Below are 24,685 nucleotides of genomic sequence, written 5' to 3'. Positions count from 1 at the left end.
AAAAAAAAAAGAACATGGGGGCCGGGCGCAGTGACTCACACCTGTAATCCCAGCACTTCGGGAGGCTGAGGCGGGCGGATCACGAGGTCAAGAGATCGAGACCATCCTGGCTGACAAAGTGAAACCCCGTCTCTACTAAAAATACAAAAAAATTAGCCGGGTGTGATGGCGGGCGCCTGTAGTCCCAGCTACTCGGGAGGCTGAGGCAGGAGAATGGCGTGAACCCGGGAGGTGGAGCTTGCAGTGAGCCGAGATCACGCCACCGAACTCCAGCCTGGGCGACAGAGCGAGACTCCATCTCAAAAAAAAAGAAAATGGGAAGATGTATTTCAAACTTGACTTCAGAATCGTGTAGTTGCTCATCACTAAATGGGAAACCTTATTAAATAGAAATACTGGCTTGTATTTAAAATGTTTATTAGTATATATATTTGGGCAAATTTTACAGTCATAGAATAGACACAGAAGAATATTAAGTTAATCAGACATGATTTAGTGAGATCAAAAATACAAATAATCTGAAAATTTAGTGAAAAGTTCTAAATATACTATCCATACCAAGCACATCAATATATTTTAGAAAATATCTGTATTGACCAAGCTGGCTGAAAATAAGAATTTTGTTTTTCTAGAGAGCACTAATTGCTACTTAATGTCAAACTAATGACATCTCACCCACCCCTCCTAAAATCCTACTAAAATAAAATTATAGATATTGAAAAAGGAAAGAATCTATAATAGCAAAGAAAAAGGGCCAGAGTTTTGCTAAGAAATGTTCTGTAGTTGGGTGAGCTCAGGAGTTCAAGTGATGGTCCTGCCACAGCATCCTCAGTAGCTAGAGCTACAGGCGTAACCAGTCTGGGCAACATAATGAGACCCCCATCTCTTAAATTAAAAAAAAAAAAAAAAAAAGAGGCCAGGCGCAGTGCCTCATGCCTGTAATCCCAGCACTTCAGGAGGCTGAGGCAGGCAGATGACGAGGTCAGGAGTTCGAGACCAGTCTGGCCAACATAGTGAAGCCCTGTCTCTACTAAAAATAAAAAAAATTAGCTGGGTGTGGTGGTGTGCGCCTGTAATCTCAGCTACTTGGGAGGCTGAGGCAGGAGAATTGTGTGAACCCAGGAGGCAGAGGATGCAGTGAGCCGAGATTGCACCATTGCATTCCAGCCCAGGTGACAGTGAGAGACTCCGTCTGTTCTGTAGATTTCTGAAGACAGGTGAAACTGAAAGAGAAAGCTTAGATTATACCACTAAGGGGCCTCAGAAGAGATGGGAGCAAGTCTAGCAAAATCCAATAGGGGGGCTTTGGGCCTAGAATTAGTGTGAAATCGGACTAGAAATGATGATTAATTGAGGGCCTATATAGAGAAAAAATCTCACTCCCATATCCACTCCTGTGCATAGAGGACAAAAGCAGTAAACATTTACACAGGGGCCAGAGGTGGGGGTTTTCTTAAGAAAATTGAAAAAACTGTATGGTGAGGACTAGGGCTTGGAGTGCTTACATCAATCCCCAAAGAAAAGCATTTAGAGAACCATGAGCCTAACAATTAGCTCCCTATACTCTTACCTTTAAATGAAGTTTCATAATATACCCACTCCCACAAGAAGGTCCCACTAAGAATCCCCACTAGGAGAAGAGAACTGGCAGTAAAACAGGCCTGCTTTCACAAAAGCAAAGGAAACGCAACACTAGCAACCTCCCAAAATATAAATGGATATCCAAGGACCACCAGACAAATGAGGTGAACCAGAAGCATGAAAGAAAAAAGGCCAAGATAAATAGAAAAACTAACCCCAGTGAGACCCAACATAGTGGGATTTGAGATGTTACAGACATGAAATATGAACAGAATGCTAAAAAAGAACATAAAAGAATAAGAGCTCCTTAAAGATTATAAATAAATGGTGATGTTAAAGTAATAGCACCATTGGACGAAGCTAGGGAATCAACACTTGACAGAAAGATACGTATTTTTTTTTATACAAACTACATATATTTGAGCAATCAAGTAGTAGACATAGAGAATTTTCTTTTTATGGAAGTACTCTAATAAGTAAAGGGCTGATAGAATTATATCAGCATTTTCTAGCTCCTGGTGAATTATGCATTGGGCATCCATGGCTGCCTTAGATCACAAAAATACCACCAGATATATGCCTGTGGATGAAAGATCACACCACCACCTGTGAAATAGTCTTCCCCTCAAAAAATCCAACCCAAATCCTATCCAGCCTGTAGATGGTACTCTAGATCTTCTATAAGAAATACAGAGAGCAGGCTGGGCACGGTGGCTTGTGCCTGTAATCCCAGCACTTTGGGAGGCCAAGGCGGATGGATCACCTGAGGTAAGGAGTTCGAGACCAGCCTGGCCAACATGGTGAAACCCGCCTCTCTACTAAAAATACAAAAATGAGCCGGGCGTGGTGGCAGGCACCTGTAGTCCCAGCTGCTTGGGAGGCTGAGGCAGGAGAATCGCTTGAACCTGGGAGGTGGATGTTGCAGCAAGCTGGGATTTTGCCAACGCACTCCAGCCTGGGCAACAGAGCGAGACTCCATCTCAAAAAAAAAAAAAAAAAAAAAAGGAAGGAAATACAGAGGGCAGAGGAACCTGTTAAACTGCAACGCAGATGAAATCAGCAAAATCAAGACTAGGGCACTCCACAGCGTGAACAGCTTGGTTTCTTCAACAGATAAATTTGAAGGGGGAAAAGATGCAGATTTTAATAAGTTGAGACTTCAGAAGACAATGACCAATTGCAATGTGTGGGCCTCTCATTTGTGTCCTAATTTAATCAAACTTAGAATGTATGCCACTGAGACAACTGGAAATTTGGATACTAGAAGATTTGGGTTTTTCTTAAACATGATAATAGTATTGTGGTTGCATTTTTTAAAGAGAATCCTTATGCTCAGAGATACATGCTGAAATATCCTGAATTAAGTGCTGAAATAAATATTAAAACTGTCCATCTGGAATTTCCTTTTAAGATAATACAGGAGAGGATAGGGGTAAGTGGATGGAACTGGATTGGCCATGTGTTGATGGATGGGGCTGGGTGATAACTATATGAGAGGTCCATATTACCTAATTTAACGTGTATCTTAAATTCTTTGTAATAACAAATGCTGAAATTAAAAATGCTACATAAGGAAGCAACCAAGATGTTCCTCAGTAGCTGAATGGATAAACTGTGGTATGTCCAGTGGAATATTATTCAGTGCCAAAAGAAATGAACTATCAAGCATGAAAAACATGGGGTTTTAATGTGTATATACAAGTGAAAGAAGGCAGCCTGAAAAAGACTACATACTGTGTAATTCAAACTATGTGACAGTCTGGAAAAGGTAAAACTATGGAGACTGTCGAAAGATAAGGGGTTAGAGGGAAGGAGGGATGAATAGGCAGACCACAGATTTTTAAGACCGTGAAACTATTCAGTATGATACCACAATGGTAGATACGTGTCATTGCATATTTGTCCAGACCCACAGAACACATGACACCAAGTGAACCCTGATGTAAACTGTGGGTTTTGGGTGACAGTTTTGTGTCAAGGTAGGTTCATCAATGACAAACGTACCTACCACTATGGTGTAGAATTTTGAGAGTGGGAGCATATGGTTGGGGAATCTCTGTACTTTTTATTGCTGTAAACCTAAAACTGCTCTAAAAATTAATTTAAAATAAATTTGTGATTAGAGAAATTGTGTTTTTAAAGTAATACAAGAACAGTATTAGTTGTCATCACATTATATGCTACACCATCCCAAACCTCACTGCCACATTACAGGAAGCGTTTATGTTTGCATTCATGGATCTTTGAGTCAGCTGGGTTTTGGCTGATAGAGGCTGCCACAGGCAGCCATAGCAAGTCTTGAGGCCAACACCAGATTCAAGGAATAGAGTTCATCCTACAAAGAAACCATGGCAAGGGTGCAGATACATAATTCTGCTAAAGTAGAATGAAGAATCTGTCTTGGGCTAAAAATGGAAAATTCAGGAAATGAACGTTTACAGCCTTAGGAGCACCTCTAAGTTAACGCAAATTACTCAGAAGCAGATGAATTCTTTTAAAAAGTTAAATTTTACTTAGAGTGATACAGAACGCTATTGGAAACAAACTAATAAGCATGGAAAATTGCATTCCCGGAAGGCAGATTGGGTTAAAATAGATGTTAATCTGGATTGTTGAAGTATGGAGGTGTGCAAATACTTTCCAAAGTATACTGAAAACAAAATGTTATGGGGTTTTGGGTTGGTTTTGTAGCATTTTAGACAAGTTGTGATATGAAAAAAGGTATTCGTTAATTGCTGCCTTTTAAAATAAATATATGTATACACTTTTTTTTAAGCTCACTGAAAACTGAAGCTAATTTGGAAGTTTTGAAGTCAATTCCTAGTGAAAAATTAATGATTGAGACAGGTAAGTTTGTTTTCAGAACTTTTGTTTCATATTAAACCATACCAAAAAAAAAGGAAAGCTGGAGAAAGAAATTTGACTTCAAACTTTAAGTGAACAAGTATTTTAAAACAGCATGCTCAACCTCAACAATTATGTTTTCCAGAAGATCTTTGGGGGTTATTAATGGAAAAACATATGCAAATGATTTTTTTCAATTTAGAAGTTTGCTATGTCTAAGCACTTAGAAAATGAGATGCCAGAATATAACTCAGGAGGTTGTAGTTACGAGTACTTAGCTAAACAAGGGGTCTTGACTAAGCACATCACACTTCCAAGTTTCAAAATCTGTTCAGAATTTTGTTTACACAGTGTCTTTATAATGGCTTAATTCTACAGCACTTTGTACAGTGCAACAATTTATATTGGTTTAGTATAAGAATTTTAGAATCCGTTGCCTCTTAAAACAAGGTGAGGCCGGGCGCGGTGGCTCACGCCTGTATTCCCAGCACTTTGGGAGGCCGAGGTGGGCGGATCACCTGAGGTCAGAAGTTCAAGACCAACCTCACCAACACGGAGAAACCACATCTCTACTAAAAATACAAAGTTATCTGGGCATGGTGGCACATGCCTGTAATCCTAGCTACTTAGGAGGCTGTGGCAGGAGAATTGCCTGAACCCGGGAGGCAGAGGTTGCGGTGAGCCAAGATCACGCCATTGCACTCCAGCCTGGGCAACAAGGGCGAAACTCAGTCTCAAAAAAAAAAACAAAAAACAAAAAACACAAAAAATTAGCTGGGTGTGGTGGCACTTGCCTGTAGTCCCAGCTACTCAGGAGCCTGAGGCACGAGAATTGTTTGAACCCGGGAGGCAGAGGTTGCAGTGAGCTGAGATTGTGCTACTGTACTCCAGCCTTGGAGACAGAGTGAGACTCTGTCTCAAAAAAAAAAAATAAGGTGAAAAGCTAAAACTTTTATCTAAACCCTGTCAAGGCTCTCCTTATACCATGGACTTTAGGAAAGTCAAGACTGAGCCATTCTGGAGAAATCACATTCATTTCCTTGGGCAGTCAGGAAAACAAAATATTTGATTAAAAGTACGATGCTTGCAAAATGTGTAATTCTTTATTAAAAAATATTCAAAACCAGTTTCACATTCAGTAGAGATAGAAATTTGTTTAACTTATGCAAACCTCACTACATGCATAGCGAAAAAGATTTTGAAAACTGAAAAAAAAACTGCTTAACTTAAATGTTTTCATGTTGTTATACAATTGTATTTAAGGTTTAGGTCTTCTTTTTAAAGCATGCTGCACACCAACAGTGTTAGCAGAAAAAAGGAATAGAAGTGAGTCTTAGTGAGTCTTAGAAGGTATTTAAGATGCAATTCAAGATTTTATCTTGTGCTTTTCTTAGAACTGTTTTCTGTTGCAATAACTGTGCCATTTTGGAAGCTGAATCATGGTTTATCATTTAGAGGTTATATATTAGATAATGGTCATTAAAAATTTTTAAAAATGTAAACCCCTTACGAGACACTTTCTTTGCTTAACTAGATGCACCTTGGTGTGGAGTCAAAAGTACACATGCTGGATCAAAATATATAAGAACTGCATTTCCTACCAAAAAGAAGTGGGAAAGTGGGCACTGCTCAAAAGACAGAAATGAACCCTGCCATATAATGTGAGTATTTTGCTTTCATGGTCTTCAAAATCATTAGTTAACCACCAGATGCCACTTACAAAATTAACGCAAGGGACAGAATTAAAATTTTGCAAAATCCAAGTGAAGTTCAGGTTCAAGACCACCATATTAATGCAGTGATTTGGAGGAATTTGCATACCTGGTTTAAGTTCCATTCTCACTGCAGCTTCCTGCTACTCTTTGGTAACAAGAAAGCCTTAGCAGAATATTTTGGATTTAAATGATTTGACAGCCTCTATAAATCTAAGAAATAACACATTTCTTTAAGCCTCAGAACAAAAGGATAAGTGATCTTAACGACAAACCCCTTTTTTCCTACCCCCTTTTTCCAGTCAAAGGGGGTGGGACTTTAGCGCGTTTTATTTCCTAAAAAAGCAGCAGATCAGAATCATCTTTTAAATGGTGATATATAGCACAGGTGAAAAGAGGGGCTATTACCCATCTGTCAAAGAGCTGTAAAGGTAACAAACAGGAGAAGGTGGTGAAATCCTGTCTCTACTAAATACAAAAATACAAAAATTAGCCAGGCGTCATGGCGGATGCCCGTAATGCCAGCTACTCAGGAGGCTGAGACAGGAGAATCGCTTGAACCTGGGAGGCGGAGGTTGCAGTGAGCAGAGACCGCACCATTGCACTCTAGCCTGGGCGACAAAAGTGAAAATACATCTCAAAAAAAAAAAAAAAAGAACTGTGAAGGCTTCATCAATACTTGTTCTTCAGTTAGTTGCAGAGCTTAGGAAAATCTAGCATCTGCAAGCTGAAAAGATTTAAACCACATTTAAAAAATACACAATCCTCTAATCTACTGCTAATTATGAGTTGGCAAGTTAATTGCTACTTGCAAAGTCATTTTCTCAACCTCCATTCTGTTAACAGTTTTACATTCTAATTATTTTTATAGAGGTCTTTTAGATATACATTGTTTGCAACAGATGTTTTGGAGCTCCTGCCATGTCAGGAAAGGTACAAGTTACTAAGGCTACACAGAAGAACCAAGACAGTCCCTGTCTTTATCCATCCACCAGATGAATAGGTACACTGTGCCTGGCACTTTAGATAAGGCATTCAGTGAGTCAGGCGAGGACCCCTGCCCTCCTGGAGCAAATAAGCAGACAGAGTCCAAGATAGTAGTGCTGTTATACAAGTAGGAATCTATGACCGGGACCATAGGGCACATCAGCTGTCTGCTTTGAGGGGAATCAGGAGAGAGTTATACCAAGGTGACATTTCAGTTGTTTACCCATGACTGGGAGTTAGGCCAGAGAAAGACAAACAAACACCTTAAGCAAAGGCAGACTGCAGAAGGGCCTGGCTAATCCAGAGGAACAAGTGTGGCAGAAAGTAGGATGCACAGTGTAAGCAGAAGTCAAGTCTGGGAAGGTAGAGTGAGCCCAGATTGTGAGGGCTCTTATATGCCAGCATTTTGCTTAGATTTTATCACTACCCAAAGGATTTTAAGCAGGAGAGTGGCAATTATTTTTTTTAAAGCTATAACTTGTATCAGCATGGGGAAGGGCTGGAAAGGAGATAGGGCAGGAATCATGTAGATCTTGCAAGACTTTAAAAACCTTTGCCTGGCTGGGCACAGTGGCTCACACCTGTAATCCTACCATTTTGGGAGGCCGAGGCAGGCAGATCAGTTGAGGTCAGGAGTTCAAAACCAGCCTGGCCAACGTGGAGAAACCCTGTCTCTACTAAAAATACAAAAAAATAGCCGGGCATGGTGGTGGGCGCCTGTAATCCCAGCTACTTGGGAGGCTGAGGCAGGAGAATCACTTGAATCTGAGGCAGAGGTTGTAGTGAGCCAAGATCACACCACTGTGTGATCACACACAGTGAGCCAAGATCACACCACTGCACTCCAGCTTGGGCCACAGTGTAAGACTCTCTCAAAAAAAAAAAAAAAAAAACCTGTGCTTACTGTAAAAGTGCCACATTAAACAAAAGCCACTAAATTCTCAGGGACATTAAACAACTTTGTATTCATTTTGGAATAACTGCAGCTTTGACCACTGAAGATGTATGGAAATAGCATGGCTTGGCTACAGAAGGGTTATTCAAAGAAAGATTTCCATATTATCAAACAGTAAAATAGGATGTCCTAAGCTCCAATAGATTTTTTTTTCTTTTTTTTGGAGAGAGAGTCTCGCTCTGTTGCCCAGGCTGGAGCGCAGTGGCACAATCTCAGCTCACTGCAACCTCCACCTCCCAGGTTCAAGCAATTCTCCTGCCTCAGCCTCCCGAGTAGCTGGGACTACAGGCGTCCACCACCATGCCCGGCTAATTTTTTTTGTTTTACTAGAAATAGGGTTTCACCATATTGCCCACACTGGTCTCAAACTCTTGAGTTCAGTCTGCCTGCCTCAGCCTCCCAAAGTGCTGTGATTACAGGCATGAGCCACTGGGCCCAGCTCAATAGATTTCTTATAAGCGATTTCAATAAAATGAATTTGCTATGCAATATAATCTTAGCAAAGCTGCTGTGACCTTCAAAACTGTGTCATCAGCAGCATTAATCAAGAGTTCCAATTCTGAGAAGTGCATACAGAGGGACATTCAGTAGTTTCCTAAGAAAAATGGATTTTCACTGTCTTAATTTAAATGTTAATAGATTTGCTTTTAGCATATCTTGACTGTCAGATAAAATTTTAGTGTAGTGTTTGCTTAGTATAAACATCAAGCAAGGCTTTTGTGTCACATTACAAAACAATTTTTTAAATTCCCATTAATCTTGATCTCCATCCTTAATTCCTTTAGGTGTTAACATTTAAGATACTCACTAAGGGAACAAAAAGCTTAGGCAAAGAATATTTAAATGTTCAATTTGGACTTTGGAACTTTCTAATTCATGTATTAAAAATCTTCCACTTATATATAATAAGTATGGAGACACTACGGATCATCATTATTGTAAGCACAGAAACTGAAAGATGCGGCCAGGCACGGTGGCTCACACCTGTAATCCCAGCACTTTGGGAGGCCCAGGCAGGTGGGTCACGAGGTCAGGAGTTCAAGACCACCCCAGCCAACATAGTGAAACCCCGTCTCTACTAAAAATACAAAAATTAGCTGGGTGTGATGGCAGGTGCCTGTAATCCCAGCTACTCAGGAGGCTGAGGCAGGAGAATCACTTGAACCCGGGTGGCAGAGGTTGCAGTGAGCCGAGATCGTGCCACTGCACTCCAGCCTGAGCAACAGAGTAAGACGCCGTCTCAAAAAAGAAAGAAAAAAGAAAAAAAAAAAAAAGGAAGGAAGGAAAGAAAAAGAAAGGAAAGGAAGGGAGGGAAGGGAAGGAAGAGATAGAGAGAGAGAGAGAGAGAGAGAAAGAAACTGAAGGATGGACACCTGGGCTTATTTCTCTCGCAAGGGTAGAGGTACAGAAAGCCCTCGCCCTCAATAACCACACATTTTTCCAAGTAAATATTACTTTTGCAGCAACCTAATACCTTCATTTGCTGTCTCTCAAGGACTAGTTCTCTAGCAGTAGATTTCCAACTGTGGCCGCTGTCCCACAGTACAAATTACGTTGTGACTTAGGACACACATACATAATAAAACCTAACAAAAAATGGAACAGTACTTACCCTTACTGAGTACAATGTACTTGTCAATGTTTAAAATGCTCATCATGACCCACTAATGAACATGCTATGACTCACAATTGAAAAGGACTCTTCATTTCCACTAGGTTAATGCTATAATTGGTGAACATAATACAGATGGCTGCTTTAATAATTTACTTGAACCTGGTTCTTAGCTCTAGTTATATGCAAGACAGTCCATAAATCTGTTTCCAGTTACTGGCAGTAAGTTTTTCTATTGATATTGCTGAAAAACTTAATAACTGTTAAGCTTTATTATATTAAAGGTGCTCCAATATTTTCCTTTGTGTGGAAAAATATTATATAGCTTTAGAACTAAATGTATACTTGGAGATTTAACCATTTTTGTTTTTGTTTTGTTTTAGTCAAATATTGGAGATAATGTCAGCAGTGAGAGATGAGGAGCCACTGGAATTAGCCAATACACTATATAACAATACTATTAAAGTATTTTTTCCTGGAATATAATTGGTATATGTCTTCCACTTTCCATCATGTATGTAAAATTTCATAGTAAAACTTCCTGATAGTTTCAATAAAGAAATTATCTGCAAGTTGTCTAAAGAAATACTATATATCGGTACACACCATTCCCCACCATTCCCCTTCTTTTTCTCGTAAAATCCGATCAGGATGTTTTTATATCATCGAGTATCTTAGTTTAAAACAATTTAAAAAAAACTATTTTTGTTTTGTAATATCTTCAAAAGAATGAAAGGACAATTTTATGACAATACTGCAGACACAGAATGGCTAAGAAATATACAATTTTACATAAAAAACATTTAGCACATTCTGGTTTATATCAAAGTTTAGTTGATACAGTTTGTCAACCCTCAGTCTCTCTCTGAATCAGGACTTTCAAATTCGGCTCAATTACACTGCTACTCAAGTTTCAAAAAAGGTCCTCAGTTGCTTCTGGCAGCTAATTTTTTCTTTAGTTTTAAAATACTCTCTCATGTCCTTTATCCTCTGGTCAAATTATTTTATTTCCTTGACTTTAATGTGGTTTCCTGATTTGCGTTTTCATTCTCCCACCCATTTCTAAAGAAAAACTGAGGTCCAAAGTTAGATACATTATATAATTTCATTGAAGAATATTTGGCACAGTTGACGCACCATATGATCATTACATCTATTAAAAAGCTATTTGTTTAAATTTTGTCATAAAAATGTGAAAACATTTTATTCTATGTACAATAATGTACACAAATTTAAACAGGTCACCAAAGAGACCAGAAGTAATTAAAGAGGTATATTTACAGTAGCACATCACAGTAAACGGAAAACCATTCACAGATTCAACATTGATACTGTTTTTGTGCTTGGTTACACACTGAAGGTGAAGGATATTACTCCATTTTGGATGAACTGAATTTTAAACAAATACCTCAATCATTAATAAATGCTATTTTCATCAGTCAGTATCATCATTAAATTCTTCAGCTGCTGCGCCTGTGTGCTGAATCACTCCATTTCTTTCTCTTTGAACATCATCATCACAATCTGTACTGTCATCTTCGTTCAATTCCCTGTCAGATTCAGCAGCAGCTTCTCTTACAGCTTCCTCTGGAGTTTCATTGGGTGGAATAAATCCATTGTTGTTAGATACATTTGAATTATCCTTGATATCATCTTCGATGTATACTTTCTGATGGCACATTGGACAAGTATCTTGAATGTACAGCCATTTCCGAAGGCAAAGTGCATGGAAATAATGATTACACGGTGTAATACGAGCAGATGTTGTAAACTCATGATAGCAGATTGCACATACATCATTTATTTCTTGTAAGCGGCTCCCTTTTATTTCAGGAAGTGAATTAATTTTCTTCACAGCAGTCCTACGATTCATAAATGTCTTCCAGCCATTTTTGGCTTGTAAGTAGATGTTAAAATATGCATGTAGGCACATCATAAAAGCCCGAATTTTACTTCCCGACTCAAACATCATAGTGTAAGCCCCATTTCCAAACATTACAACTCCAAATATAAATTCAATAATACTGCCTGTTGAACGAACGTAGTAGACATAATCGTCAAGCTTTTCCCAGAGGACATTATAGTAGCCATCAATCATGAATAACGTATAAACAGTGAGAGAAACAATTACTTTTAAGCACAGTTCCACACAAAATGCTGTAACTGCAAACAACCATGTATTTAGTGCATAGTGATGCCAAAGAACATAACTGAGTAAGACAGGAAGAATAAACAGGCAAGCAGAGACAAACAGCACAGGAAAATGTCTACGAAAAGATGACACATGAGAGGCACTGAGAGACATTAATACAGGGTCTGTCATTCCATGGATAAAATGCAGGACTGCAGTTAATAAAAGGCACATGTTTCTACTTAAGCGAATAAGTCTCTCTTCTGGTCTTAGCCCACTTAACCCAGTCTGAAGAGCCAAAATAAAAAATAAAACAGGTGCAACAAAGCCAAGACGCCTGTCATCTTCCTCAGTTGATCCAATAAAGGCCAGTATTCCAAGCCCCAAATAATGGGCTACTGAGGAAATTACAGCACTCATGCCCAGTACAGTTAGTGTAGAATCACATCCACTAATTATAAGATTGCAAATGAGGTCCCAAAAATCATCCCAAGAAATAAAGAAGGAATCAGTTTCATTTGCCATCCTTAAGATGTACATTAACACTGTAGCCTGAGCTGTAACTCTTGTTAGCCAAAAGACTCGTAGTATGTCTGGGAAACGAATCCTCTTCCATGTGTCCTCCATCAATAACTGTAATCCATAAATTCGATACATGTGCCTCACCAAAAGATAAACATATCGTGTGGAATAATAAAACCACTTCAGTTTCACTGCCAGGACAAGCACTGTATTTAATGTGAGAATCAAGGAAGAAGTAAACACTAAAGTCTCTCTGATGTGTAATGGTAGCTCTGTGATTAAGCCTATTACAGGAACCAAGAGATCCAAAATAATTAATTGTGAATAGATGGAATGAATCTGGAGTAGTGTAACGTATCCAATTCCAAATGTTAGCTGTAGAACGATAAGTGCCATCCACAGCGAGGGACCTTTTCGAGGAAGCAGCTCAATTCCAAAAGCTGACGTGTTGTAGGCACCATAGAAGTCAATGTGCAAAGAAGCATAATAATTCACCAACACTGAAGTTGCAGCTAACAGAAAGGCTGAGCTGTACATGTAAAACTTGAAAAGTGATCGTTGTGACAAGATCAGAACAATACTGGATACAAATACACCTAAAAGAAAGAAAGAAAAAGTCATTTGAATGAAGTATTTGTAAGAATGTTTCCCCACTAAGAGTTATGATATTATTCCTTTAATTAGGAAATATGAATATTTTCAGTTATGAACATTAAGCCTCAAGACAATTAAGGCTTAAAGGGTAATAAAGGTTTTGTAAAGTCAGAGTTCAGGAGAACAGACCAAACATACTAAATTATTCTTTAAAATTTCATTCCTTACTTTCTAATTTCCAAAGTATTTCAAGTAACACTGTATCTGTCCAAGGCACCAAATTACTATTTTCAAGATGAATTTGTAGTGGTACATACATTTTAACAAGTTTTAAAACTCAAAAGAATATGTCTTTTATCATTTCATAATCATTAAAATTAATTTTAAAAATTGGGTTAAAAATAACCCAAATGGAAAACATTTATTCCTGTTAAGTTTTAGATTCATTTATTATTGACTGACTGAGACAAGAGTCTCACTCTGTTGCCCAGGATGGAGTGCACTGGTGCAATCTCAGCTCACTGCAAATTCTGCCTCCCAGGCTCAAGCAATTCTCCTGCCTCAGCCTCCCAAGTAACTGGGATTACAGGCACCTGCCACCATGCCCAGCTAATTTTTGTATTTTTAGTAGAGACGAGGTTTCACCATGTTGGCCAGACTGGTCTCTAACTCCTGACGTCAAGTGATCCGCCCACCTTGCCTCCCAAAGTGCTGGGATTTCAGGCGTAAGCCACCGCACCCAGCCAAGTTTTAGATTTTTTTTTTTAAAGGATTCTTTAGGAAATCAAGTTCAAGTTTTATACTTCCACTTAATTCCTCCTTTTCTTCAAACTGTGAACTCATGCCAGCTCTTATTTCCTACTCCTTAACTCTGAGCATTCTCCAAAGGGTCCAAAATTCCATTTTTTTTCCTCCTAGTTTCCTTCGGACTTAGAAACATCTTCCAAGTTCCCTTTTTCCTGTATAATGCTGAATCTGTTTCTTAAAATAGTCAACTCTTTTTATTGTTCTTCACATTACAAAAGTAACACTCAGAAAACCAAGACATGTTTTTAGAAAATAGTAATTCTCCTTCCCCCACTCCATAGACACCATCTTTCTTTGTACTCTGACAGAAATGCATATTTTAAGTAGGATTACAATAAACACATTATTATCGAAGGTTTCAACAATGGGAATGGCATCTGAATGCTCACCTACTTTCACTCCTACAACTGCAAATCTCCAAAGTTCTGAAACTCGACTTGCCTTAAACTAGAATCAGCTTTTCCTTGTGATTTGCTATTTCAGTTGAGGGTACCATTATTGTTCTTTTAGAGATACTCCCAACCCAGCCCCACATGCTCAAACTTTGCCAATTAGTTGCCAAATTTTTCTAACACCTCTATCTCCCTTTTCTGTGACACCAATCAGTCTGTCTCAAAAAACCCTCATCTTGTCCAAATCCATTTACAAGCCATCACCAAATTGCCTTTCTTCATTCCCTGCTCAAAATACTTCAGCGGCTCTGAAATTACTATCAACTAAAATCTACATTCTTGCTCCTGGCATTCAAGAATCCAATTTGCTTTACAGTAATATTCCTCCTAACACACACACATCAGTGCTCCAGACTTGGATTCTCCAAATACATTCCTTTCTCCACTATAGCTACAGCAGTGTTTACATTCTTTTTGCTTGGAATGATGTCCCCATCAACCTCCCAATCCCTGACTATTCAAATCCTACCTATCCTAGAAACCTACTTTCTTTGATAGAAACTGTTCTTTCAGCATACCTGCAGAACTTAGCGAAACATTTAACACTCATATATCACCTGATATTGTAGTCTGCAGTTATCTAAGTATAATCTACCCTATTACACATGTATCTATAACAGAAAGCAAGGATCCTACCCTGTCCATCTATGGACTCTACAATATTTTGTACAAAATAAGTACAATTAGTATTCATTAGGAAATGTCTGTCACATCTGGATGTTTTTAAAGGCAACCACAAAATATAGCCTGCTTGAAAAATAAAATCTATGTTTCAGACAATGAGAAACCATACCCTGGAGTACAGAAAAAGTGACAAACTCCAAATTAAAAATCCATCTTGGCTGGGTGCGGTGGCTCACAATGGTAATCCCAGCACTTTGGGAGGCTGAGGCGGGTGGATCACTTGAGGCCAGGAGTTCAAGACCATGTCAACATGGTGAAACCCTGTCTCTACCAAAAATATAAAAATATGCCAGGCGTGGTAGCACGTGCCTGTACTCCCAGCTACTCAGGGGGTTGAGGTGGGAGAATCGCTTGAACCCGGGAGGCATTGCAGTTAGCTGAGATCGCACCACTGCATGCCAGCCTGGGTGACAGTGAGACCCTGTCTCAAAATAAATAAATAAATATGAAATAAAATAAAAATCCATCTATCCACCTTATTTCAGCAGGTAATCAAGACATTGCATATTATTACAGTAGACGCATTTCACAATCCATTGCACATATAAGCAAGGGCTAGTTCATTTAAGTGATGACTCTGTCCAGGGATTTAAAATGTATTCTGTGCCAAAATGTCAAGTCATCTGTGAAAAGGAAAACAAAAGGACACAATAAAGTAGAAGACATATAAACCTCTAAATAAAAACCACCTGATTCCCCAAGAAAATGGGCCACTAATAATCTCCCAAAGAGTTGTGAGCTCAGAACAGGCTCTTTTAAATATATATATATATTTAAAAATATATATATATTTAAATATATATATTTTTAAATATATATATTTTAAAATATATATATAAATATATATATTTTTAAATATATATATTTTAAAATATATATATTTAAATATTTAATATGTATAATATCTAAATATTTAAAAATATGTATATATTTAAATATATATATAGATTTAAATCTATATATATTTAAAATATATATATATATATATATATATATTTTTTTTTAATGGAGTTTTGCTCTTGTTGCCCAGGCTGGAGTGCAATGGCATGATCTTGGCTCACTGCAACCTCTGCCTCCCAGGTTCAAGCAATTCTTCTGCTTCAGCCTCCCGAGAAGCTGGGATTACAGGTATGTACCACCACTCCCAGCTAATTTTGCATTTTCAGTAGAGACAGGGTTTTTCCACGTTGGTCAGGCTGGTCTCAAACTCCTGACCTCAGGTGATCCGCCCGCTTCGGCCTCCCAAAGTACTGCAATTATAGGCATGAGCCACTGCGCTCGGCCCTGAAAAGATTTTTTTATTAGAAACTTCTTCCATGGAAGGTAACAAGAAAATGGAATTAATTCAGCCTACCAGATGCCATATGTAATCTTACATTCTCTACATGGAAAACAACCTTATTTTCCTGAGACAAAACTTCAGAAACTTTAAAACAAATCTTCTAAGTTGGGTCAAAACCAAAGCAAAATAACTCTAGTTCTACTTTATGCCACTTAGAGGGGAGAAAGTCAAGCAGGAACTGTAAATTATTTTTGTCAACTTGCTATTCACAAAGTAGTAAATTAATCTTCAGTAACTATTCATGAGCTTTGCCATAATTTTATAACTAATTTTTAAAATTCTAATAACTTTTTTCCTGAAGCTTGTTTTTACTACACACAAATGAAGAAATTATTTGGGTTTTAGAAACATTTCTAGTGAAAAAGTGCCATTTTGCTTTATGCAAATGTATCAAAGAAAAAAAGGGGAAGGCATCAGATAGACAAATAATGTAGTAAGACTACAACCTCAAAATTTGGATGTATCCCAGCAAGTAACAATCTGACAATACTATATCCTGATTAAAATCACACCCCCCAAGATGTAATAGTGAGTTAACATTTCAAGAATAGTATATGTTTGTTCTAATTCCTACCCAAAGTTTGTAGGTATATGGGGTTCATAGATTTTCCTTTTATATTCACGTTCCTACCTATGGAATTTGGGAAGAATCTGCTCTCATTTTAAAAGCCAATATCCCAAGTAACAAGTCTCCAAAGTAATCATCTTTCTCATGGCCTTTGCAGAATAATATCAAAGTTTCACTGCATTTTTACATTAGACATGAAACCCTTTCTTGGTATTTAAACTGTAGGTCTAAGAAAATATAAAAGTCCAGAGACAGTTTCTCATTAGGATTTGGAAGTGACTTGCACAAGTAATCAAGACTGTATATAAATGCTGCTTTATAAAAAATTTTGAGAACAGAATTTACTGAAATCACAACTCAGAGATCTCAGTCCAATTCTCCAGTGATTAAGAGAGTTCACTAGAGTTTTCAAGGTAGCCAAAAAGAGGCAGGTATCCAAATCAATTCAGGAACTTTGAAACTATATATGAACTCAACTCATGAAGGAGTTCAGGCCTTTTCAATTTGGATTACCAAAAACAGGCAAATAAAAACAAAAGAAAAAATAAAAACTTACTATACATGTTACATAACAAAGTGTTTCACTCTTTTATGTGTAAAGTCTATTCATACCCTTACCCTCTTTTGGAAACTTATGACTAAAAATCAGGGTACAAAACATAATATTTACAATTCTCCAAGTACCCGAAATACCTCTAAAACAAAAAGCAACCTGTGGAAAAACATTTCAATACCTAACAGAATAAATATGGAAAAGCACAGAAATAAATGTTACTACTACCTTACTCCCAAGGGAGCCTTCCGCAATGAAGTTTACAACAAAGTGTCTTGAAATGTTGTTAATCTGTTGGTATACTTGATAAATTATAAAGAAAACATTTCTATTGGATTCTCATTTTAGGTTGAAAAAAAACCTGGTATTCTAAGTATTAATAACACAAAATTAAACTTTTGCTTTTAAACTAAACTTATAACAAGTATGCTTTTATCAAAAATATATGAACATGGATTTTAAAAAGCCAAACCCTACAGAGAGGTGTTAAATGAAGAGTTAAAGCAAGTTTTTCTAGTTTGTCTTTCCCATCTGTGATATCATAAAAAATATATTAATATTTGGTCTTTGTCCCATTTTCTGACATAGCTTCTAAAATCCTTGGAATCTCTGGAGTGATGACTGGAGTGATGACTGTACAATAATCAGATGACTGGTGCCTGGGGGCCCCTAGATAGCTTCAGGATGGGGGCTTGGTAGCCAGGGGAATCAGCCCAGTGATTAAGGGTTATAACTTTGATTCCTACCCCCAGCCCCCACTTCTGGGGAGAAGAAACAAGCTGAAGCTTGAGTCCATAAACCAATGACTAGTGATCTAATCAATCTTGCCTATTTAATGAACTTCCATAGAAGCCCAAAAGGACTCAGTTGTGTGAGCTCTCAGATAGCTGAACACTGAAGCTCCACGCCCCTTCTCCCCTTCTCTCCTTCTTTGTCTCACCTTGTACATCTCCTTCCATCGGGTTAATTCATCTGTGTCCTTTGTAATTGCCTTTATAATAAATGGGTAAATGTAAGTACAGTAGTTCCCCCTTACCCAAGATTTGACTTCCTTTCTTTTTTTTTTTTTTAGTGATGGAGTCTCGCTCTGTTGCCCAGGCTGGAGTGCAGTGGCACGATCTTTTGATTAACATAGGTTTTTAACCTCAATATCATTCGGTTTATCAATCTTCATTATGTATTTGCTTTTATATATTTTTAAGGATTTCTTCCTTAATCTAAGATTGGAAAAATAAAATATTCCATATTTTTTTATAAAAATTTAAAGTTCTGCATTTCATATTTACATATACATCTAGGTAAGAATACACTTAGAAATGACTATTTTTTTTTTTTTTTAAGAGACAGGGTCTTGCTCTGTCACCCAGCCAGGCTGGAGTGCAGTTATGCAATCATAGCTCACTGCAGCCTTGAACTCCTAGGCCGAAGCGATCTTCTCACCCCAGCCTTCTGAGTACATAAGGACTACAGGCACCCACCACCAAGTATGGCTATTATTTTAAATATTTATTTTTGCAGAGACAGGGTCTCACTACACTGCTCAGCCTAGAAGTGACTGTCTATATATTGACATAAGGTAGACATCTAGTATAATTTATTTCCAAAGGTGTAACAAAATGATCATTAATTCAACAGTCCATACCTCAATGTACTTCAATTCTATCTCTGAAACACATTATTTCTATATATACACTGGTGTCTGTTTCTGGGCTATGTAATTATAAATAAGGCTAAGTACTAATCTATTTGTCTATCCCAATGGTTCTCAACCATGATTTGGCAATATCCAGGGACAGTTTTGGCTGTCACACTGGGGTGTGGGGGTGCAAGGTGCTACTGGCATCTAATGGGCAGGGGACAGTGATGCTGCTAAAAATCTTACAGTGCACAGGAGAGCTCCCATCCGCAAACAAAGAATTATCCTGTCCAAAATGTCAATACTGCCACTGTTGAGAAATCTCTGTCTATTCCTCTGCCAGTGATAATTACTTCGGCTTTGTTTTTTCACTTCAGAGGTTTTCTGAAGTCTTTTTCAGCACCAAAAATAGCTATCTCATTTCTTTCAAGAACTTTATTGCATGGCTAGACCTAATACAATGAACAGATCTGTATCAATACATATTTAGATTAAGTTTGTTGCTTTGTTATTTCCAGTAATGCTTGCCCATAGTCCTTAAGCAAACTATCTCTCTAGGCCAATTCCCTAGAATTGAAATTGTGAGTCAAAAGTTGTACGAGCCAGGCATCCCAGCTACTTGGGAGGCTGAGGCAGGAGAATCGCTTGAACCTGGGAGGTGGAGATTGCAGTGTGCCGAGATCACGCCACTGCACTCCAGCCTTGGTGACAGAGTGAGACTGTCTCAAAAACAAAACAAAACACTGAGAAGTCAGTTGTAAATGACAGTTGATACTGCCAAATGGTTTTACACTGAAATTAAGAGTCTTCCGGGCCAGGCACGGTGGCTCACGCCTGTAATCCCAGCACTTTGGGAGGACGAGGTGGGCAGATCACCTGAGGTTGGGAGTTGGAGACCAGCCTGACCAACATGGAGAAAACCTGTCTCTACTAAAAATAGAAAAAAATTTGCCGGGGGTGGTGGCGCTTGCCTGTAATCATCCTAGCTACTCGGGAGGCTGAGGCCGGAGAATCGCCCGAACCTGGGAGGTGGAGGTTGTGGTGAGCTGAGATCACGCCATTGCACTCCGGCCTGGGCAACAAGAGCAAACTCCGTCTCAAAAAAAAAAAAAAGTCTTCCAAAATTGTATAAATTTACCTATCTCAAAAAGGTAAATACCTTTGCAAAACTAATAAAATTTTGAACTCTTCACCAATCTGATAAATTTTTTTTGACTTTTTTTTTTTTTTTTTTTTTTTTTTTTGAGACAGTCTCGCTCTATCGCCCAGGCTGGAGCGCAGTGGCGCAATCTTGGCTCACTGCAACCTCCACCTCCCCGGTTCGAGAGATTCTCGTGCCTTAGCCTCCACAGTAGCTGGGACTATGGGCAGGAGTCACTGCACCTGGCTAATTTTTTGGTAGACACGGGTTGTGCCATTTGGCCAGGCTGGTGTCAAACTCCTGGCCTCAAGCAATCTGCCTGCCTCAGCCTCCCAAAGTGCTGGGATTATAGGCGTGAGCCACCGTAAGCGGTCTTGACAGTATTTAATTATAAACAAGGCTAAGTACTTTTTTTTTTCCCCCCCATAAAATCAAGCTACTGCAGGAAGGGCTAAATACTTTTTCTCTTGCTTATTGAACATCTGCATTTTGTTTATTGTGAATTGCTTGTCTTAGGCATTTTCCTAAGGGAGTATAAGTTTTTTCTTGTTTTGTTTTTTTTTTTAGACAGAGTCTCACTCTATCCCCAGGCTGGAGTGCAGTGGAGCGATCTCGGCTCACTGCAACCTGCAACTCCCTGGTTCAAGCGATTCTCCTGCCTCAGCTTCCCTGGCAGGGTAAAACTCTTACTGGAACGTGAATCACTTATGATAGAAGTATTTTATCTCAGTTTGTCATTTAAGGATTCTTTTTTAAGCTTTGCCATAAAAAAGCTTTTTATTTTTATGTACTGAAATTTATCAGATTTTTCCTTGGAACTTCTGGGTCTTCTGTTATGTTTAAAGCCTTTTCCCACCTCAATGAATTATCACCATATTAGTAATACTATTAAAACAAACTCCTAGGCTTGCATTTTCTGCCTTGGATTTAAATTTGCTAACTCAGCATTATGCTGCTCTGGGTTGAGTTTCATTTAGTATTTAACATCCCTTAAAACACAGCTTTATGTTCTTCAATATTCCATATATTGTCATAGAATTTTATTTGGATCTCCAAAATGAGTTGCTTTATTTTCTAACCGGTTGAAATCTCAAATTAGTTTGATATCAAATGAAGGCACAGTTGTAGCACCATTTTGTAGGTAGAGGGGAGTAAATACTTCTACCACCACACATAAAACTGGTAATGCTTTTTACTTAGAGATTTCCATTTTTACACATTAATTTTAAAGAAAAAAGTGAGGTTGACAAGTGGTAAGACTTATACACAGTAGTACTGAGAAGTCTACAACTACAAAAAAACTAACAAGGCAGAACGATTAATTTCAACTATCCATTGGCATATTTACACACAAACCTGTGTCTTTTAGTGACATATAATTTTTTAGCACCGAAATCAGTTTTTTTCATTCTTATCATCCTTACAAATGTGAAAAATTAGCATAATTACATGACACAGTAAGAAGAGTCAGATGATAGATTTGAAGAGTATTTCGTATTTCTCAAAGTCTGATCCAGAGATTCTGGGGATCAAAATTTTCAAATAAACAACACCAATATTTTGCCGATGATTTCAAAAGACCAAAATATCTAACAAAATATGGTATTAAATGAAGCATTAAAATAGTTTTATTGTCTTTAACACCCTATGAAACAGATAACATCACTGTCCATCTTTTAAAAGGTAAAAATAAGAAACCAAAGCACTGAGCAGTTGCCTTAAGTCATGTTGTTCTTTGTCAAACACAAACTTCCAAGATTTATTACAAAAGAAACATGCCTAGTACAAGGAAAATATCAGATTGCTTTGTTCAATGTTCTTAAACTACAAATTATTTAATTAAAGAAAATACTTCTTTTCCTTAAGCTGCCTAACCTGAAGCTCAATACAGTACTGCATTAAAGCACCAGGTCCCAAAGGGATTCTCACAGAATCTGCAGTTATCATGCTGTAAGAATATTCAAAGCAGTCACTACACTGTTTCTGGGATGAACACGCAGAATCCTCTCAAACAGAGCCCAGTTTTTAACACAAACTATGGTGGTGGTATACGTTAGCAGTGGCAAGTAGGAAAGGCTGGAACTAGGTAGCAGGTGGGTTACTGAAGCAGCTTGGGCTGAACATCACGTTTACATCTTTAGTTTTAAGATCTAGCATATGATCATTACTATTGCATTCTGTATCTGGATTGCAGCTGTTAGGGAGGAAAGTAAACCATATTTAATGTCAAAAGATTTTTAAGCTCAGGCTCTGGCAACCACTTACCGGCAGCCTACCAAGAGCAAAACACTTAACCTCTATGACCCTGTTTCCTGGTTTGTAAAATGAGAATACCACCACCCACCTCTGGGGGATGTTTGAAGGTTAGGTTAGATAATACCAGTGAAAATGCTTTGCAAAAGGAAAATACCAGAGAAATGTAAAATATGGCTATTTATTGCTAAGAACAAAATTCGGCCTTTATTGCCACTCCTCTTTTGAAGGAATAAAGCAACAGATGGCTTGTAATTCAGAAAGGCTTGGTAAAGACCTCACCATCAGTCTGCCCTCAGCAACACTTCAAAAGCACTAGCCTACTTAAGACCGATCACCAGAATTACCTCATCAACAAAATTTGCCAAGTTGCAATTACTTAAAAAATTATTTTACGCATAAATGCTCTCCCTCTGATGATGTAAGTGAAGATGGAAAGGAAGAAATGAAATATAAGATACTTTTAACACTCCATCCATACGAAACAAAGACAATGATTTTCAGAAGTCTCTTTGGCAAATGTCTCATCACTTTTTACAGTCATCTTCAATACCTTCTCGTTTATTCATGGAAAATTTTTAGGACTCGATTTAAGCATCGCCGCTTTCATGAGAATTTTTGGTAATGGTTTCAAGTTCTGACATTCAAAACCTTGTCTCCTTCGCTTGGATGTCATTTACTGCAGACACTTCACGATCCTATGGACCCTTGGGTGCAGCAGAAGTGACAACATACAAGTACTCGGCATTCGGTAATAAAGGGAAACTGAGGCCCACGCCTTGGCAGAAGTCCAAGGTCACACACGACGAGACTGGGATAGCAGAGTTGTTTTTCGAAGGCTGTCGCATAGGACGCGGTAAGCCAGTACTCATTTCCCAAGACAAACGGGCAAAGAGCTGCATGCTCACACATCCTTACTTTCTCCCCACCTCACTCAGGTACAACACTGAATCCTCGCTAGGAGGACTGCTCCGCTGTCAACTCAGACAAGTATCATCTCCTTCCCCCTCCCAACCCGTAAAGACGACCCTTTGAGGGATTAAACTGTAGTTCCCAAAGACACATACTCGACCCATGGCCTCTGCGCGCCTGCCCGCTCCCCGGGGAACGTCTCGGCCCGCATAGCCGCCCCGGGACGTACGGTACCCTGTTCCCTTACCAAGGAGCCGGAGGAAGATCTGGAGCACGATGCAGAACCGGCTTTGGCTGGAATCGGGGTAGGAGTTGAAGATGGCGTCGATGATGTAAAGGCAGGGCACCCGGAGCGCCACTTCGAGCGCCGCCCAGACCTGCTGATGGGCCATCCGCACCTGCTGCTGCGGGGGCCCCACGGCCGCCATGAGCCGCTGCCACACCAGGGCTCGGTGGGCCGGGCAGGGCCGCGCGGGGCAGGGCCCGGGGCCGCGGCCGGGGGCGGGGGCTAAGGCGGGCAACTCCGCCCCTGCTCTCCTTCCTCTCCTGTCTCTCTTACGGCCCGCCCCGCCGCCCGCTCGCGTCCCTCGAGGTGGAGCAGGCGGCGGAGGCAGCGATGGCCGAGAGGGCGGCGGCGGCGGCTCCCCAGGAGGTCTCTGGGTTTCGGTGTTTCCGGCTGGCTAAGGTCTGACTCCTCCTCCCTCCACCGCCTCCCCCGCCCGCGGAGCCACCATCTTGACCTCGCCCGCTGGCCTCTGCCGTTGCTGCTGTGGCGAGGCCCGGAGGCTGCGCCGTCAGTCAAGCGAACTGCAGAGTCCGCGCCCACTGCCTGCGTCATAATCCAGCGTCATAATCCAGCGCTAGGGACGCTCCCCACGTCGTCATCACCCATGGTTGCCATGGTTTCCGCCCACCTCCTCAGCTTACTCTAGCTTCGTGCCACCCCGTGGCGCATGCGCTTTTCGGTAGCCGCGCTTTCCGGCGTTGGGGTTGCAGCTTCACCCTCGCAGACTCGGCTTAGCGAGCGAGTCGGTGCTTCCGCGGATCAAAATTATTAGCCGTTTTATTAGAGCCCATTAAACGTTGCATAAACATGGTTCAGAGCTGCCTGGGAGAAGAAAAGCCAAAGGATGCCACCCTCTCGATTTATCCCACCCGCGGGAGTCTGAAAGCCGACGCCAGGAGAAATCCCGCGAAGGCCGCCCGGGATCCTGGTAGAGGCGACGCTGTGTGCGTTTATGGAGCGCTTGCGGTGCGTGGCACTAGGCTGGGTGTGGTGGGTGCTGCCGAAAAAAAGGTTCCTCCCATCCATTTGCACATCACCCTTCCCACCTCCTGCCCAGATGGACAGAAGTGAGGACATTCATCGGCCTCATTTTACTAATGGCAAGGAGATAGT

General features: G+C 39.6%; 2 protein-coding genes across 11 annotated transcripts in view; one reads left to right on the top strand and one right to left on the bottom strand.

Annotated features, from left to right (window-relative positions):
- Window positions 1-10,263, top strand: part of TATDN1 (TatD DNase domain containing 1) — a 50,263-nt gene extending 40,000 nt beyond the window's left edge. For all 8 annotated transcript variants that reach the window (XM_019032207.3, XM_004047504.5, XM_055348731.2 and 5 more), the window contains 3 exons: window positions 4,358-4,428; window positions 5,960-6,086; window positions 10,075-10,263. In XM_019032207.3, coding sequence (XP_018887752.1) covers window positions 4,358-4,428; window positions 5,960-6,086; window positions 10,075-10,177 — 301 coding nt within the window. In that variant the 3' untranslated portion in view covers window positions 10,178-10,263. The remainder of the gene's footprint in view (window positions 1-4,357; window positions 4,429-5,959; window positions 6,087-10,074) is intronic.
- Window positions 10,264-10,777: 514 nt separating this feature from the next.
- On the bottom strand, window positions 10,778-24,132 carry RNF139 (ring finger protein 139). Of its 3 annotated transcripts, XM_019032200.3 has the most exons (4): window positions 23,534-23,658; window positions 18,381-18,561; window positions 15,357-15,504; window positions 10,778-12,940 (listed from the first exon to the last, which is right to left on the bottom strand). In XM_019032200.3, the coding sequence occupies exon 4, from the start codon at window positions 12,879-12,881 to the stop codon at window positions 11,127-11,129; it is 1,755 nt and encodes a 584-aa protein (XP_018887745.1). In that variant the 5' UTR covers window positions 12,882-12,940; window positions 15,357-15,504; window positions 18,381-18,561; window positions 23,534-23,658; the 3' UTR covers window positions 10,778-11,126. The 3 variants fall into 3 exon arrangements, with proteins under 3 accessions (XP_018887745.1, XP_063565536.1, XP_004047563.1); XM_063709466.1 differs by lacking the exon at window positions 18,381-18,561 and having other exon boundaries at window positions 23,534-23,675; XM_004047515.5 differs by lacking the exons at window positions 15,357-15,504; window positions 18,381-18,561 and having other exon boundaries at window positions 23,534-24,132.
- Window positions 24,133-24,685: the final 553 nt, after the last annotated feature.

Source organism: Gorilla gorilla, chromosome 7, assembly GCF_029281585.2.
Source record: "Gorilla gorilla gorilla isolate KB3781 chromosome 7, NHGRI_mGorGor1-v2.1_pri, whole genome shotgun sequence".
Classification (NCBI taxonomy): Eukaryota; Metazoa; Chordata; class Mammalia; order Primates; family Hominidae; genus Gorilla; species Gorilla gorilla.
The sequence above is the reverse complement of the archived record's forward strand: the minus strand, read 5'-3'. Positions and strand labels throughout refer to the sequence as shown.

Excerpts from the sequence above, each read along its gene's own strand:
- RNF139 (XM_004047515.5), bottom strand. The coding sequence starts at position 23,714 with ATGGCGGCCGTGGGGCCCCCGCAGCAGCAGGTGCGGATGGCCCATCAG. Across the intron at positions 12,941-23,533 it reads GATCTTCCTCCGGCTCCTTG|GTGTATTTGTATCCAGTATT; the intron begins GTAAGGGAACAG and ends TCTTTCTTTTAG.